Here is an 18,547-nt window from a genome sequence, read left to right as displayed (position 1 = left end):
GATTTTCGCTACCCTGCGGCCGATAGGACAGTTTACGGCGCTATGAATGCGCGCGCCGCCACTTTTTTACTTGTAACCAGTTACTAACAATGGCGTTCCCTACCTGTATATATATTTCAAACCTGAGTTTTTTTCTATAATGGCATTTAATGACATTAAAGAATGGAACGCACACCCTGAAAGTATATATATATATATAAAAAATCCTTGAAGAACATTCATCACTTTAAGAAATCCGTGTTAAATCTCACGGTGGGGAAACCACGTGACTAAATCGGATAACGTGCACGCAAAAGTGCTAAAAATAGGCCCGCTTCAGGTATGTTTTTTCACTATAACTTTTTTGATCCGCATTTGTTTTAAACGAGATAACGTGCATAAACCCCGCAATAAAAAGCTCTTTCAGCGGATATATGTAACTTGATGAAAACCCCTCCCGTTTTTACGTAATCCTTGCCCAACCGATTCGAAAGATGCAAAATATTTTGGTAACGAACACGTCTGTTCACAAGTTACGCATCTAGGACATATTCTGCAGAGAATTTTCGCTGGAATGTAGGTTTAGAATAAAGCTTGTCATTGTCCAAAGTCCTGTACCAAATTTTTAACATGACTATTCATGAATATTGAAGATATCGTAAGACAAAGGGTGCGGTAACGTACACGTTGCGGTTTTCAGGAGGTAACGTACACGTCATTTTCCCCAGAGGATAACGTACACGTCAAAGACTATTTATCATGCATGTAGAACATATTTGTCTTTAAATGATTGAACTGTAAACAGTTTGATATTGTTAAAAAAAGATGCAGATGTTGGAAATAGGCTGTTTTTCTTTCGATAGGTTAGTATATACACAAAAATGCTACAGTGAAAATGAGCAGCGTCATTCCTCACCCTAACTTGGAAATAATTATACGTTTACTGCTCTTTAAACGTTTCTTGTATATCTATACATAAAAAGGTAAAATGATAAAATTTTGAAATTATTTTGTTCTAAATATATCATATGCGCAACCGACCATGTATCTTTGAGTGAAAATGTTGACAGTTGTTTACGGGGGATGGAAGCCTAGTACTTGTTCTTTCCAGTAACGATGGTTAGTTTAGTTGTCCGCACCATATGATTATGACGTTTGAAAGAGGACGTAAATCAAAGACAAACAAAAATAAGTATTAACATTTAATACGCACATAGTTATCATTGTTGCACCGAGGGTAACAGCATTAAAACTATCATAATTATTATCTATTTATAGCATGGAGAATGAATAAATGTGCCAGGAGTGCAGAAAGTCTTTTCGGAGAAAAAGTAATTTAAAGAGCACGAGAAGAGACACAGTGGAGCGTGTCCTTACACGGTTGTGGGAAAAACTACTCTTCAAAAGCCCATCTGACCAGACATCGGTAAGTTCGGATATATTCAATTCATCAAAATCTGTTTTTAATTTATCAGTCTAAATCTAAGATCATAATGTATGGGTAGAGCGTTGGACTTGTAGCCCGGAGGCCGCGGGTTCGAATTACGTCCGCAGTATTTGACTGCTACCATCACAATGCATTCGTTCCTCGCGAGTACTGGCAGAACTCAAGGAAACAGTCATGGAGAGTGGACGATATAATGTGTATGAATTTTACTCTACAATCGATCTAAAATTATAAATTATTAAAGAAACCTATACACTAAGTTTTTTTTCTATCAAGAATCGACTAAAATGATGCCACAGCAAGTACTAGACTCCCATTCTTTATAAGCAACTGTCAACTTTCCCACATAACGTTTGAACGTGGCAACATTGCATGGAAAGTCTTACAGCGCTTGTAATGTTATGATTTATCCTTAGCGTTGGAGTCCTGAAATTATGGTTGCAGGGGTGTATGCGCTAGATCGAATCTAATTACTAATGTTGGGGAAATGTGTAAGTGGCTCGTAAGCTCAGTCGGTAGAGCTTTTGCCTTATAAGCAAAAGGCCCCGGATTTGAGTCCCGGTCAGGCTGCATATCGTTAGCGAGGGGCTCGAATTCATGATCGTCTATCAGTAAGAGGTTACAACGACTTGAGATAAGCGACCTTAAGCACTTGACAACGGAGACGGATCATAAATGTATGTGGTAACATTGTTCAAGAGTAAAATAAAACGTGAAAAGTAAAGGCTTCCTTTAAATCTAAATTTCAAAGGAATCTTTATTCGATGGCGGGCTTTCCAGTCCGTCAGCATTTCACAACAACTTTGGCCAGGCTCCTAATATTAGGGTACGCCCATGTACTGAATTCCATAACATTAAACACTTTTAAAAAGTTCCAACATATCATCAAAGGCTTAAAGATACATGAATACTTATGCCAATGATGATCTGGTACTATAATGTTAAAATACTGTACACATGCGTGGTTGATATGAGTGGCCTTGAGAAGAAGGTAACTTTGTGTTTCCTCGACAGGTCAAATTATCCATTTGATATTTATGAAATCAGTACTCAACTGTATTAAATTATTGTATGGATTTTTATAACTGAAAAATGGGACTACCTAGAGTTATGGTTCTTCGATACTACACATCCTCCCATTGTGTTCTATCATTGTGTGAAGTAACAAATTAGCACCATTAATACTTCTTGAGTTATGCTCCGGACAAGAAGCGTGACGGACGCCTATCAGTCGGCAGACGGACAGACAGATAGACGACGGAAAAGTGATACCTATATGTCGCAGCTACTTTGTAGCAGGCGACACAAAAACTGCCTAAGTTATCTGTACTTGTTTAAAAATATTCACATTTTTATAAAATCGCAATCCAATATAGCTTAGTTTAGTTTAATAGTTAATTATAATCTCTTTAATGTTTATACATGTACAATAAATTAGGAAAAAAATGAAATCATTATCAAAACATATAAGATATTTGATTTTGTGACTTAACCGAGTCTGTTATTTTAAAGCTTTGAATGTAATTGACGCATTTATAGATCTATATTATCAGAATATGTCAGCATTTATAACTTAATCAATCATGGAATGGCTATAGTCTTTAGATATGCTAAATTTAGGTCAATACTGGTATGTTGTTTCAGTAAGGAGGTCTAAATGAATATCTAGCTGACCAGCAAAATGATATGTCACTAACCTCCAGAAAGAATAACATATTACTCCCGCACGATAGTTTAAACGACAACGTGTTTATATAAATATTGGTTGATTGTTATGGTCCCATGCATAACTGAACTGAAAAATGTTGTCAATGATACAAATAAAGTGCATGCTGTCATATTATACAAAAAGATTTTCTGTATTGAAATGTTTTAATGAAGAAAATCATGGTTATCAAACATGTTATTCGTTCGAGTTATCGGTCGGAATTTATACTAATTCCAGCATCTTTTAACAATACCAAAAATGTTTACAGTTCATGCCATGAATATCCTACCACTTTAGATTTCATACAGTTTACCGGGTTTTAGTGATGAATATAGCCAGTCTATCCCTCTGATCCATGACACTCCGTGCAAAGCATGGTTGCAAATTCATTCCGTGCAAAGCATGGTTGTAAATTATCTAAATACATGTACACTGCTGACTAGCGTACAAATTAAACCAACTATCAGTCAAATCGGGTCTGCAATATTTACTATTTGTTTTGTCCTCGTTGCTTCTGAGGAATCTATTTTTCAGATTTTGTTAGAGCCTAATATATTATGTTGTTATTAAGTGATTTAGTATATATCAATATCTATTAAAAAAAAAAAAAAAAAAAAATTAGATAATTTTAGGATTTTATTTAATGATAACATCCTTACATCATTTAAATATGTTTCAGCAAATAACTTTTTATTTACACTACAGTATGTTTTTTGATTTTAATGCCGACCGTAACTTTGTAAATTCTTGTCCGTGCTGTAATTCTGTCATCCATGAGGATAGTTTGGCGTAAATATATTAACCTTAATGAGACGACGTTTCATGTGTAACACTCAGACCCCTTTCTACAAGGTCAAGGTCACACTTAGAAGTCAAACAGTCTCTTTTGTGTCCGGATCGTAACTTTGCCATTCATCAAGAGGTTTTAAAAGTACTTAGCATAAATGTTTATCAAAATGAGAACCCTAGCTCCAAGGTCAAGGTGTTAACAGGGTTATTTTTGTGTCCGGTCCATATTTCTGCTATCCATGGAGGGATTTTGAAATATCTTGGCATAAATGGTAACTTTAATCAGACAATGTGTCACGAGCAAGACCCAGATCCCTTGCTCCAAAGTTAGTGTCATATTTAGAAGTCATATCATAATAGATCTTTACGTGTCCGATATATAACTCTGTTATCTATGATGGGGTTTTGAAACAACTTGGCATAAATGTTTACCATAAGGAGGCAATGTGTTACGCGCAAGACCCAGACCCCTATCTCCAAGATCAAGTTTACACTTAGAAGTCTAGTGAAAGGTTAAGATCCGATTCGTAATTCTGTCATTAATCATGTTACAATCTAAATATTTTAAGATTTTGTACCAATTGCAAATTAGCTCAGTGGTAAAGCATACAGTCCATGTTAAACAAATCTTTTACCGTGTGGGTTCGAAACTCACCATCGACATTATTTTTTTTCTCGTAAACATTTAGTTTCCTTCATGAACTATGTGACAACACTATCATAAGCCGATATTGCAGGTCAGAAAAGTTTACCATTATATCAAAGATGATATTGACTAAATGCATGCATTTAAGCCATGCAAATAATAAACATACTGTTGTTTTATATAAAGTCATACATACAAATACAAACCATCAAAGAATGAAATAGAAATATGGGAATGAAAATGAAAACGAAAAGAAAAAAAAAAACACACACACACACACACACAAAGACTAAACATGAAACAAACTCACGTAGATTCGACCCCACAAAATGATTACGCGCAAGACCCAGACCCCTAGTTACAAGACCAAGTTTACACTTAGAAGTCAAGTGAAAGGTTAAAAGGGTCTGTTTCATATCCGGTTCGTAACTCTGTCATTAATCAAGAAATTTCGAAATTAATTAGCAGAAATATTCCCCGATAACGAGAAAACGTCTCGTGCATAACAACCAGACCATAGCTCCACGATCGATGTCGCATTTAGAGGTTAACGGTTTACATGGTGTGTTTCTTGTCAGTTCCACACCTATTCCGTCGATGAAGACATTTTAAAATTACATGGCATAAACGTTGACGTGTCAGACGCAAGTCCAAAATCTCTAGTTTCAAAGTCAAAGTCAAACTTAGATTAAAAAGCTAACATTTATGTTTCTTGTGCAGTCAATAACTCTGCCATCATCAAACATTATTTGTCACAATTTTCCCTATGATGAGTTAGTGTGTCATGTTCAAGACCCAGGCCCTAGCTCTAAGGTCAAGGTTACCTTCGGAGAAATTTTTTCTCTTGTCGAAAAATTAGTCATACCTTAACTATTCTGGCATATTTTGCGCATCAAACTGTAGCATTCTTGGACAAACCTCGGGGGCGTTTGTCACTAATAGTGCCCTCTCTTGTTTGAGCTTCAGTTCTAACTTTGAGAGTTATATATATTTGTACTTATCCCTTTAAAATGTCAAGGTCAGTAGTGGCTATTGTCAAGTTACCTTAAAGACACACCAGTAACTAATTGTAACCTTTTGTATTTCCATAATGCTGTCTGACTAAAGTACATCTCCTATTACGCTATACTTAGGATCTGAAAACGTGCTATTGATAGCCTCGTTCTGACGACCATTCCGTTAGCCAGTAGCCAGACAGAAGGCTTACTTACAACATTTTGTAAGAATAAAAAATCTATATTTAGACTGGGTTTTTGACAGTTACGTTTTTTTATGACGTAAAGTGTCAACCGGTTAGCTCTGTCGGTAAAGCGTTAGCTCTGTCGGTAGAGCACTTGCTCTGTAAGCGACTGGTCTGGGATTCGAGTCCCTGACAGCCTACACATTTTTCTTAATCTTTGACATTCGAACAAATCGTCTCATTGGTTAAAATAAACAAAAATAGAATTGCGTAAAATAAAAATAGCAATTCTGAAAATCAAAATGTACAGAAGACGATTAAGAATGGGTCATTCTCGGATCTTCGTTTAGAAGATCAAATGCTTCAGTCAGATTGTTCCATAATTGTAATTATACATTTTTGTATGGAGAAATGAGAAATAACAAGTGTCTAATTACAGTTTGACAGTAACAGATATAAGGCTAAGACAATGACGGTATTACTAAATATATTAATCAATTAATGTAGTAGTATGCGCGGTACTTCATGTATTAAGGTGAGTTTAGATCACACTTTGTTTCTATATACAGTGTAAGATAGTTATTATTCTATTTTTTATAAAACTATACTGAGAAGAGAATGACTGAGTAAGTTTGCAGATGAAGTTATGAAAACCAGACTGAGCTTGTCCATCTGTCATCTTGTAGAATATCTGTATGATACCAGTATTACCAGAATTATTTGCACAAAGTTCATGTGGGAGGAAAAGGTAGACCACTAGGTATTGGTGGGTCTTTAACTCTTCTAACTTGTTAAATACCGATGGATAAAAATAAATGCTATAGCCTATAATTAACGGTCAACGCGAATACGTTAATGTTACACACCAATAGCCACACGAAAACTACATGCAGATATAGACTTGCCACAGGTCTCTACTGCGAAAATCTAAAGTGGTAATTTTGACCGGGAATTCACGGCATGCAACGGGTCATCAAAAAGATTTGAACACATGGATTTGATTAAACACCGCTGACAGACAAAACTATATGGTTTATTCCCAGAAACCTAATCGACTTTTGATATTTGGAAAGAAAACAAGTTGACATTTAAAATGGAAACTGCTAACAATGTCTACTTGTCAAAATAACATACACGTTTAGACCATAAAATTCCAACTGCTGCTCATTTTCACTGTAGCATTTCTGTATATAATAGCCTATCGAAAGAAAAACAGCCTATTCCCAACATCTGCATCTTTTTTAACAATATCAAAATGTTTACAATTCAGTCATTTAAAAACAAAGATGTTCTACATGCGTGATAAATAGTCTTTGACGTGTACGTTACCCTCTGGGGAAAATGACGTGTACGTTATGACGTGTACGTTACCGCACCATTTGTCTTACGATATCTTCAATATTCATGAATAGTCATGTTAAAAATTTGGTACAGGACTTTGGACAATGACAAGCTTTATTCTAAACCTACATTCCAGCGAAAATTCTCTGCAGAATATGTCCTAGATGCGTAACTTGTGAACAGACGTGTTCGTTACCAAAATATTTTGCATCTTTCGAATCGGTTGGGCAAGGATTACGTAAAAACGGGAGGGGGTTTCATCAAGTTACATATATCCGCTGAAAGAGCTTTTTATTGCGGGGTTTATGCACGTTATCTCGTTTAAAACAATTCCGTATCAAAAAAGTTATAGTGAAAAAACATACCTGAAGCGGGCCTATTTTTAGCACTTTTGCGTGCACGTTATCCGATTTAGTCACGTGGTTTCCCCACCGTGAATCTCATTTACAAGAAATGCACAAGAGAAAATTCTGTATTACTGAACGTGATGAAAAGGCTTCGTTGATCAGTATTTTATACAGTAATTTTATTTTTATTCTCTAGTCATTTCAATTATATGCATATAGCCTATTTTTACTCCCGTTTTAAACCTAAATCTTGACAAAGGATTTCATTTTTAGAGCTCCACTATTCGCAAACGTTTAGTCATTACCATAACAACAGATACAATTTCCTCTAACTAGAACACACCTGACTCTGTCAACATCATTGAAAACATTATTTTACAAAACAAAAGTGTCTCAAAGGTTCAAAGACTTCATAAAATGAAAATTATTTCTGCACAGATTATGAGAGATCTGCTCACAATCAGCGTTACGGAAATGACATAGTACCGTTAACAGGCGATATATTTGACGTTAACATTTCGTTTTAAAGTAAGGTTCCAAAATTATGTTTTAACATTTGTATAAAACATAAATTACAGAATTGTTTTCTGTAATGAAATCTCTGTTTTAGTAATAAAATGTCATTTCCGTAACGACCACGTTATGGAAATGACAGTTACGGAAATTGTTTAAATGCTTTATTTGAATAAAATGAAAATGACGTAAAATTTAGGGACAGATGAAAGTCAATTTATTTTTGAAATTTTTTGCCAGTTATTTTTATGATGCTATTTGCAAGTAGCTCATAAATTTATTTCAATAAAATATTAAAATGAACAACTGATATCTGTCACATATGTATTACTAAAGGTAACTAACATGCTTTATATTAATTTTTGTCATCAAAATTTAAAAAAATAATACTTCAACAGTTGGGGGACAGGAGTTCCTAAAAGTAGAATGACCCCTTTATTAAGTGTTTGGTTCCAAATTTCAAATGGGATCTCACTATAGGCTCTTGTAAAGATGGAGAAACATTTTTCTGTTCATGAATATTAATGTCTTGCCTATTAGTCACATGTTTAATTTCTTTCTGTATGTGCTCACTATATGATATTTTCAGCTCAAATACCTAAGTATTTTTTTCACTGTCTATTTGCAATAGTTCTGTAATTTTCCTCTGCTTATTCTTAATGTAATAATAGTCAGGTTCAACCCTTGTGTTTACATTTCTTAGTGTTGAAAGCCAGCCGCAAGGTGTTGCCCATTCACATGCTCTAGTACCAGAACTCACAAGATTGCCGCTCACAAACATACTTAAAATAATATTTTGTCAGACTACGAGTTTCGTTTCTTTATCAGATATCTAGCTTCCGTAGTAAACAGATACATCTTTGTTAAAACTATTATAACGAAAAATAACTAATAGTCACAAATTCAAGTTGATATTTTTACAAACAAGTAAACGCATAAACAAACTGTCGTATCCACATAACAAATTAAAATTTGCACCGAATATATTGTGAAATGCACATGACGAACTACTAATTGTAAAGCACAAACTAGTAAATACACAACAAGGGATGAACTGAACAAACTGGTAAATGTTTATAACCAACTGTTTTATTTACACAACAAATTATGAACTGGAAAATACACAAAACGAACTATTAACTGTACAGCACAAACTAGTAAATGCACAACACAAACTAGAATGACGACGTAATAAAATATCATGTCAAGGTGGTCTAGGCGTTCCATATAATTATATAAGAAACATTTTATCTATTTTCTTATTAGCGTTAGTATCCCTTTTTATACTTCTAGTTACGAAAAGTTAAAAATAGCCATTTTCTGCAATTTATACTTTATTAAATTATTATATTGGGATGTCACTTTTTGTCATTAATGTTACTAAGGCTATTATAAGCATGTTGAAAGGTGCTTAACATACGACAGTCAAGACCACCGGGTCACTGTGCTGCCAAGATGATCAGCAAGTGGCTTTTAATCCTGGTAAGTACGAGGTTTTGAGAATCACAACCAAGAAGCACTTCATTCCTGCCAAATATTCAGTCCATATTAATTCAAAATAGATTACTCCCCCCCCCCCCCCCCCAAATTACTATACACCGTAGCACTCCTAAAAACTCACTTCGTGGCAAATGGAAGTCAAAGCCTGATGTTACAACTCCTCAGTCCAGCCAAAATCAGAATATGCATCAACTGTTTGTGACTCAATAAATAACTGGAATCAATAAATGATTAATAGATGGTTGATCTTTTGATTTATGCCCGTAAAATAATCCTAGCTAAAACCAGTTTTTGATTTTCAAGAAGTAATAAAATTCCGTAATACTAGACGCTGCCTTTTGCTTTAGTTCATCAAAATTTGGTAAGTTTGTAGTCTGAAATAATGGCCTGACTGTCTATCCATCCCTGCATACTGCAAACCTCTCTCGCAAGTTTTACAGCCAGGACTTTTTAAGTGTACTTTGGAAATATTAGTATTAAGACTGGGAGTAACAACAATGACCTGACAATGAATATGGCTAGGCACATTACCTGTTACTAATCAGAGCTGTAATATTTCGATCTCTTCAGATTGTTCAGCACGACATTAATGTTGTGTTAGTGTACTGTTTAATTTTTCAGCTTATACATTTCGGCTTTGGTGGTTCCAATCCTGCATTTTGATTTTGTCTTTTGGCAGTTTCTGTGATATGCAGGCTCCATAACCACATATCCCCTCTCTAAAATCCAGTTTGTTTTAGTTCTGTTCTTTGTTTTTTCGTTTAGGGCAAAGCCATTATTTTATCTGTGGACCATACGCCGCTTTTCATGGAATTGCACACTGTGCATCATTGAAGGTTCCATGTGCACCGCCGTACTAATACATCTGCGGATGTGTCTTAATTATATTCCAGTACTTATTACATGTGTAAATGTTTAGTTCTGCCCAACCCGGGGCTAGAGGGCGTGGACGGTAGCTTGCATTTCCACTACCGTCCATGAACAGGCTCAATCAAACCGAGCCTACATTTTCGTTTTTGTAGTGTTGGGCAGAGTGGGTTTCCACTTTTTTTTAAATTTTATTATCACAGCAGCGTTGTTTGTGCCATGTGGCGGCCGTAAAAGTCTCCCCGTACCTTCAGTCAGAAGTGTTATATTTCGATCTCTTCAGATCGTTCAAAACAACATTAATGTTGTGTAAGTGTACTGTTTATTAATTTTTCAGCTTGTACATTTCGGCTTGGGTGGTTCCAATATTCCCGCTTTTAAAGCCTTGCGTAATGTTTGATCACCCCTTGGATATGGTGCATACTTTTTAATTTTGAATTTTGGCAGTTTCTGTGATATGCAGGCTCCACTCTAAATTTCAGTTTGTTTAGTCCTGCTCATTGTTTTCTCGTTTAGGGCAAAACCATTATTTTATAGGGGGACCATACGCCACTTTTCATGGAATTGCAAACTGTGCATCATTGAAGATTCCATGTGCACCGCCGTACTAATACATCTGCGGATGTGTCTTATATTCTATTCTATAGTACTTATTGCATATGTAAATGTCGAGTTCTGCTCAACCCGGGACTAGAGGGCGTGGACGGTAGCTTGCATTTCCACTACCGTCCATAACAGGCTCAATCAAACCGTGCATGCAGCATTTTCGTTTTTGTCGTGTTGGGCGACCTGTAGGTTTCTACTTTTTTTATTTTAAATGAAAGTATTCCAGTAAGGACTGGTGTTGAAATGTTAGGTTATATGTGAGAACAGAGTAAAAAGTAGGACACCCGGCTAATACTAATCTTCACCACAGCTTGCTTGAACCTGTCCATGTCAGCACTAGGAAGTTGGTTCCAAACGGTGATACTCATGAAGTTGGGAGGAAGGGGGGCATCATATCGTTTATTAAGTATGATTCTGTGTTACCAGTTGCAACAAGTAGCATGCACTGGTATGCTGACGCGGTCTTACTTCTTTTCTACACTTGATACAAGGATAAGTCATAATTATATTAATCTAACTCGGACAGACAGTAACTAATTGGGACAAAGAAAGCCAGCGACTGCATGTTGGTTTGTTTGTAAGCTTATTTATAGTCGCCGCTGGTAACCAATGCGGGCGCCTCCTCAAGACCGTTAGTAGTATTAGTGGGAGGATAGTGGTTTTGCAGATGTCGGTCGGTATGTAGACCAATCCGTTTCCGCATAATTCAAGCACGCTTTGGCCTAGGATCATGAAAGTTGATAGAGAGGTTGGTCATAATCAGCACATGACCCCTTTTGATTTTGAGATCACTAGGTCAAAGGTCATGGTCACAGTGACCCATAACAATTAAACGGTTTCCGGATGATATCTCAAGAACGCTTGTGCCTATGATCATGAAATTTGATAGGCAGGTTGGTCATGACCAGCAGATGACCCCTATTGATTTCGAGGTCAGTAGGACAAGGCCACAGTGACCCGGTTAAACGGTTTCCGGATGATAACTCAAGAACGCTTGGGCATAGGATCATGAAAGTTGATAGGGAGGCTGGTCATGACAAACAGATGACCCCTATTCATTTTGAGGCCAGAAGATTAATGGTCAAGGTCACAGTGACCCACAACAGTTAAACGGTTTCCGGATGATAATTCAAGAACACTTGCGCCTGGGATCACGAAACTTTATAGGGAACTTGATCGTGACCCGCAGATGAACCCTAATGATTTTGAGATCAGTTGGTCAAAGTGACCCAGAACAGTTAAACGGTTTCGGGATAATAACTCGATAACGCTTGGGCCTAGGATTATGAAGTGACAGGGAGATTAATCATTAACAGCAGAAGACCCCTATTGATTTTGAGGTCAGTAGGTCTAAGGTCAAGGTCATAGTGACCGGGAACATTTAAACCGTTTCAAGACGATAACTTCAGAACGCTTGGACCTAGGATCACGAAAATCGATAGGGAAGTTGATCATGATCAGCAGCTGACCCCTATTGATGTTGAGGGGAATGGTCAAAGACACAGTGACTCGGAACAGGTAAACGTTTCCGGACAATAACTGGAGAACGCTTGTGCCTAGGATCACGAAACTTAATAGGGAGGTTGACCATGATCAGGTCAAGGTCACATTGATCCAGAATAGTAGAACTTTTGTGTACAGTGACCACATAATTTTTGATCCTTGAGCAATTTCTGAATGCATCAAGCTACGAACTCTTGTTTTCAGTTGGTGGAGCGAGTGCACGAACTCACAACCCATGGTTTCGTAGTCGGACAATATTACCACTGGACCACTGCGTCCGTGACTGCATGAAATTTTCTGTAGAATTTCTAGCACGAAAAAAAATGTTTGCAGCATAATTAATTAATTAAAGAAAAATTAAAGGATGATTTTAGTTATTTCAAATATTTGAACATTTCAGTTTATGAAATTACTTAAACTGATGCAAGGTTTTATATTAGAGCTACGTGTATCACTCAGATTCAAAGTTAAAACATCAGTCACATGCAAACTTTTGTCCGCACCTTTGACTAATTTTTGTTTGCATACCTTCGTTGAAGATTTCTTATTTTAACACACAATTCTTTAATATTCTGCCATTAAACTTTAAAAATTTCTGGCCTTTTGTTTTAATGCAGTAACAAATAAATTTATAATATAACTCAATTTCATTTAGATTTATTAATAAAATCAGAGAAACATTGTTTTTTATCAATATAAACATCAAATAATTATGTAACGATTAGATATAACGTTCTAGAACTATTACAACATTCATGTAAAATTTTACACATGTGCATGCGAAACAACATTAAAATATATAAATATTTTACCAAGTTAATTTACAACAATATACAAAAAATGTACATATATTTTTATATAGGTAGGGGTTCGACTAGGTAGTTTTTTTCCCTCCAGAAACGGGGCTGTCATGACCAAAAGGGAGGATTGAGGGGGGTTGGGGGGAGGGTGACAAGGGAACGTTTTAAATACCTAATATCCCTTCACTGGGTCTGCTCGACTTCACTTCATGGCCGGCGGAAAGAGCTAGACTTCGAACGTTAATAATTTCCTCTGTTCTATTAATAAATAACCCTAATCGTAGCAGCTAAATTCACGGGAATTGTGTGCGCTTATCAATAATAACAATAACTGCAGTCTTTCCTTGGATGACTTTACCACATTATGGTGAATTTCGCTTCTAACGAGCAAAGTTACAGGAAATAAAGAAAAATTTCAAAGTTCCGATTTCTCCCGTTCTTTATTCTACTTAAATTTGTTCAGCAAACACGCTTATAGGGCACTATTGAATATAAAGAATGCCAATTCCAAAAGATCCATCAAGCTATTCATGATTATGTTGTTTGAAGTTTCCCTATCTTTAGATCTAGCGGCCAGTAAAATGCTACAGACTGAGTTGATGAAGTTCCTGAGAAGATGTGCTTTGAAGGTTTTTGATTTTTTTGCTCTAGTCAATCCATAAAAGGGACCTAGGCACTTAAATTGAACAAAATTGAGAGAGAACTTGGTCAGGCGGCTACAGACCAATGTGGTGCAATTCTGAAAGGTATTTTCAGGGAATATATTTGTTATTAGGTGAAAAATGGACGCCAGACCATCAGTCTTTACTTACAGCTCACACTGAACCTTTGGTTCAAGTGAGCTTAAAATATACAAAGGAATACCATTATTGTTATCTAATCACACTCAAAGTGTCATATAGTATATGTCAATCACAGTCTTCTATGTTTTTATCACAGTGCCATATGGTTTATTTCAATCACAGTGTCACATATTCTATTTTTTTATCATAGTCTCATTTTTCTGGTTTTATCACAGTATTTTAATCACAGTCTTGTAGTGATTTACAATCTTCTATGAACTATTCAATCACAGTTCTACAGTATATATCTATGACAGCTGCATATGGTTTCTTTTAATCACCGTCTCTTTCAGTCTGTTACAATCTAATATGATTTGTTTATTAGTTCATAGTCTCATATGAGCTATTTAATCACCATCCAATACTTTTTTATAATCTCTTTTTATCACTGTCTATAATACGATCTAAATGATTTTTTGTTCTACAAATATATGCACTTAGACCACTTTTGCTCCGACACTTCCATATGGTCTACTTTAATCACAATCTCATATGACGTATTTAATTACAGTATCTCACAGTTTATTGTAATAACATTTTCATAATGTTAACTTGTATTAAAGTCTTTTTTTTCAATCACAGCTTATGATTATGGTTAAATTTTAATTAATCTCAATCTAAAATTGGCAAAAGTATAATATTTCATAAATATTCCTACAAACTTTCACCTGTACAATGTTTATTCAACATATTGAATGTCTGTCCATATTGCGTCATCTTTTAATGTGATTTTCTCTAGAATACAAGGTTTGAAATTTAAATAGAGATAGAGTTGAAAAACTTATGAAGTTTGTAGATTTTCAAATTGGATTTGATCTTTTTTGTAAAATCAGAAATACTGCAAACCAAGTTTTGTGCAAGTCTGAGTAGTTCAATATGTTAAAATGCCGACAACAGACACAGTATCCACTAACAGCTTGCTATCACCAAAAGTAATTTTTGATCGTTAAATGAAAACTACTAGTATCAGTTTTCAACATTAAGAACTAATTTCAGCTTTGTTACAACATATTCAAGCAATTCAAATTTATTCTGCCTTTTTTCAAATAATGCCTTTGATTCACTTATACCAAAGTTTAAAATAGCAACAAACACTGTAAGGAAAATAAATGTTATCACAAAAACAAAGATGCAGAAGTAGACTGGTCCTAGAATTCTGTTTGTCTCCTGCAGGCCAGGGAAGTCTGAGATTCCAAGAGCAAAGTTGAAAATAGTAATTAAGCTAGTCATCATGTCCCTGTAGTCATCCATCATTCTTCCAAATGCCATTGTTGCAAAATGACCGAATGCTATCGTAACAAGTAATGCCAAGAACATAAAACTGGCAATACTTGATTTAGAATGTGAAATAGTGTCAGCAACCATGTAAGTCCTTTTGTTAAATTTGAGCAGCTTAATGGCTTTAAGAGTGACTAAAGCCACAAGAAAAGCCATAACATATCCAAGAATGAAGTCCCAGGATACAGCTGTATAGAAACTTATAAATGTGCTGCCATCACTTGCTCTGAAGTCTTTCATCACACCGTTCACAGAGACAAGTCTCTGGAAAAATAACCCAACAACAGAAAAGGCTAACGCTATCTGAATGATCTCTATATAGCTCCAGTAATCTTCAAAGTATTTCTTTCTACCAAGTACTCCAAATTTCTTCCATTCAATATAGGTAAAACTGATGTTGAAAATGAGGAACAAGCACTCACAAAACAAAACAAAATTAGCAAAGCCAGTAGAATAATGATAGAGTCTAGTTGAGAAGATCTGATGGTAGGGTACAATAACGCCGTTGTTGGAGAACTCAAACAGGATGATGACTACACTGAACAGGTCAGCATTCGGGTTGTACAAGGTAAACTCCAAGAATATTGCTCTTGTTCGCTCATCTATCCAATCAGAATTCCACATGTCCTTGATAATACCTGTTTTCAAAGGAAAGTAAATACCTAATATATTATCACTAAATCAAGATCTGCTGCTGTTAAATGACATATGTCCCTGAAATGTATATGCCTCTTCCAAACCACATTCAGAAATACATAATTAACAAGAGATATTGGAATTGCCATAAAAACCTATTTTTTTCAAACCATCAATCTTTTCAAACTACAAAGTTTACTAACGTTGATTTTTTGACCAAACGATTCTGTTCTTATCACAAGAAGTATAACAAGAGCATCGCCTTGCGGGTGCAGACGCTCATCTGATTTTTTTGTTTCTGTATAATAGTAATATTGTCCTACCTATGATTTTTTAAGTCTAAAGGGGGCCATAATTCTCACAAAAAGCTATGTAGAGTTACAATACTTGCTGTGTAGAGTCAACTTTTAATGGCGAATAATTCTCCAAGTTTTAAAGCAATCATAGCTCCGACCGTTAAGGAGAAAAGTTGACCTAAACGCAAAAGTTGACCAAGAAATCTGATATTTTCGAAGTCCAAAATGAGCCATAACTAGAAAATGCTTTTGTAAAAAAACGCATGTCTCCCCCAATGCAAAGTCCTACAGGCAAGAAGTCAATAGGGGTCAGGAGCGAAAGTCAAAGAGACACTGATGGTTGGCTGCAATAGGGATCATCCACTTGGCATGTCCAGTCATCCCGCTAAATTTCAACACTCTTGGCCTAGTGGTTCTCAAGTCACTGCTCAGGCTCCTGTGACCTTGACCTTTAATCAAGTGACCTCAAAATAAATAGGGGTCATCTACTCTGCATGTCCAATCATCCTATTAAGTTTCAACATTGTAGGTCAAGTGGTTCTCAAGTTATTTCCAAAAAATGATATTACATGAACAGGCCACTGTGACCTTGACCTTTAATAGACTGACCCCAAAATCAATTGGGGTCATCTACTGTGCATGTTTAATCATCCTATGAAGTTTCAACATTCTGGGTCAAGTGGTTCTCAAGTTATTGATCGGAACTGGTTATCAATGTTCAGGCCTCTGTGACCTTGACCTTTAACGGAGTGACCCCAAAAACAATAGGGGTCATTTACTCTGCATGAACAATCATCCTATGAAGTTTCAACATTCTGGGTCGAGAGGTTCTCAAGTTACTGATTGGAAATGGTTTTCCATGTTCAGGCCCCTGTGGCCTTGACCTTTAACAGAGTGACCCTTAAATCGTTAGGGGTCATCTACTCTGCATGACCAATCATCCTATTAAGTTTCAACATTCTGGGTCAAGTGGTTCTCAAGTTACTGACCGGAAATGGTTTTCAATGTTCAGGCCCCTGTGACCTTGACCTTTAATGTAGTGACCCCAAAATCGATAGGGGTCATCCACTTTGCATGTACAATCATCCTATGAAGTTTCAACATTCTGGGTCAAGTGGTTCTCTAGTTATTGATCGGAAATGGTTTTCCATGTTCAGGCCCCTGTGACCTTGACCTTTGATAGAGTGACCCCAAAATCAATAGGGGTCATCTACTCTTCATGACCAATCATCCTATGAAGTTTCAATATTCTGGGTCAAGTGGTTCTCTAATTATTGATCGGAAATGGTTTTCAATGTTCAGGCCCCTGTGACCTTGACCTTTGACGGAGTGACCCCAAAATCAATAGGGGTCATCTACTCTTCATGGCCAATCATCCTATGAAGTTTCAACATTCTGGGTCAAGTGGTTCTCTAGTTATTGATCGGAAATGGTTTTCAATGTTCAGGCCCCTGTGACCTTGACCTTTGACGGAGAGACCCCAAAAACAATAGGGGTCGTCTACTCCAGCAGCCCTACAACCCTATGAAGTTTGAAGGTTTTAGGTCAAATGGTTCTCCAGTTAATGCTCGGAAATGAAGTGTGACATACGGACGGACAGGGCAAAAACAATATGTCTCCTGGGGGAGACATAATTATTACAAAATGCAGGATGGAGTTATGTCTCTTGCTGTACAGAGTCAGCTTTTGATGGTTAACAAGTGTTGCAAGTTGTAAAGCAATAGCTTCGATAGTTTAGGAGAAAAGCTGACCTAAACACAAAACTTAAGTAAGAAATCTGATTTTCTAAATCCAAAAGGGGCCATAATTCTTGCAAAAAGCAGGATGAAGTTATGATTCTTGCTGTACAGAGTCTGCTATTGATGGTGAACAAGTGTTGCAGGTTTTAAAGCAAAAGCTTTGATAGTTTAGGAGAAAAGTTGACCTAAACATAAAACTTAACCAAGAAATCTGATATTTTTTTTAAGTACAAAAGGGGCCATAATTCTTGCAAAAAGCAGGATGAAGTTATGATTCTTGCTGTACAAAGTCAGCCATTGATGGTAAACAAGTGTAGCAAGTTTCAAAGCAATAGCTTTGATAGTTTAGGAGAAAAGCCGACCAAAACATAAAACTTAACCAGGCAACCCCAACGCCAGTCAAGTGATGACAATCTCATCATTTTCTTTTTCAAAAAATCAGATGAGCTAACAAATCAATGCATGTGCTGCTTTGTTTAACAACAAAAATCCATTTATAATTATAAGCGATCATGAGGCGGTTTGTATGC

At 36.1% G+C, this 18,547-nt stretch overlaps 1 protein-coding gene across 5 annotated transcripts in view; it reads right to left on the bottom strand.

The window, feature by feature from the left end:
* Positions 1-13,067: 13,067 nt before the first annotated feature.
* The window catches only part of LOC123522990 (polycystic kidney disease 1 like 1-like), a 247,879-nt gene continuing 242,399 nt past the window's right edge, over positions 13,068-18,547 (bottom strand). For all 5 annotated transcript variants that reach the window (XM_053549432.1, XM_053549436.1, XM_053549433.1 and 2 more), the window contains one exon: positions 13,068-15,984. In XM_053549432.1, the coding sequence (XP_053405407.1) occupies positions 15,035-15,984 (950 nt within the window). In that variant the 3' untranslated portion in view covers positions 13,068-15,034. The remainder of the gene's footprint in view (positions 15,985-18,547) is intronic.

This window comes from Mercenaria mercenaria, chromosome 8, assembly GCF_021730395.1.
Source record: "Mercenaria mercenaria strain notata chromosome 8, MADL_Memer_1, whole genome shotgun sequence".
NCBI classification, from domain to species: Eukaryota; Metazoa; Mollusca; class Bivalvia; order Venerida; family Veneridae; genus Mercenaria; species Mercenaria mercenaria.
Note: the sequence above shows the minus strand (reverse complement) of the source record. Positions and strands in the feature narration are given on the sequence as shown.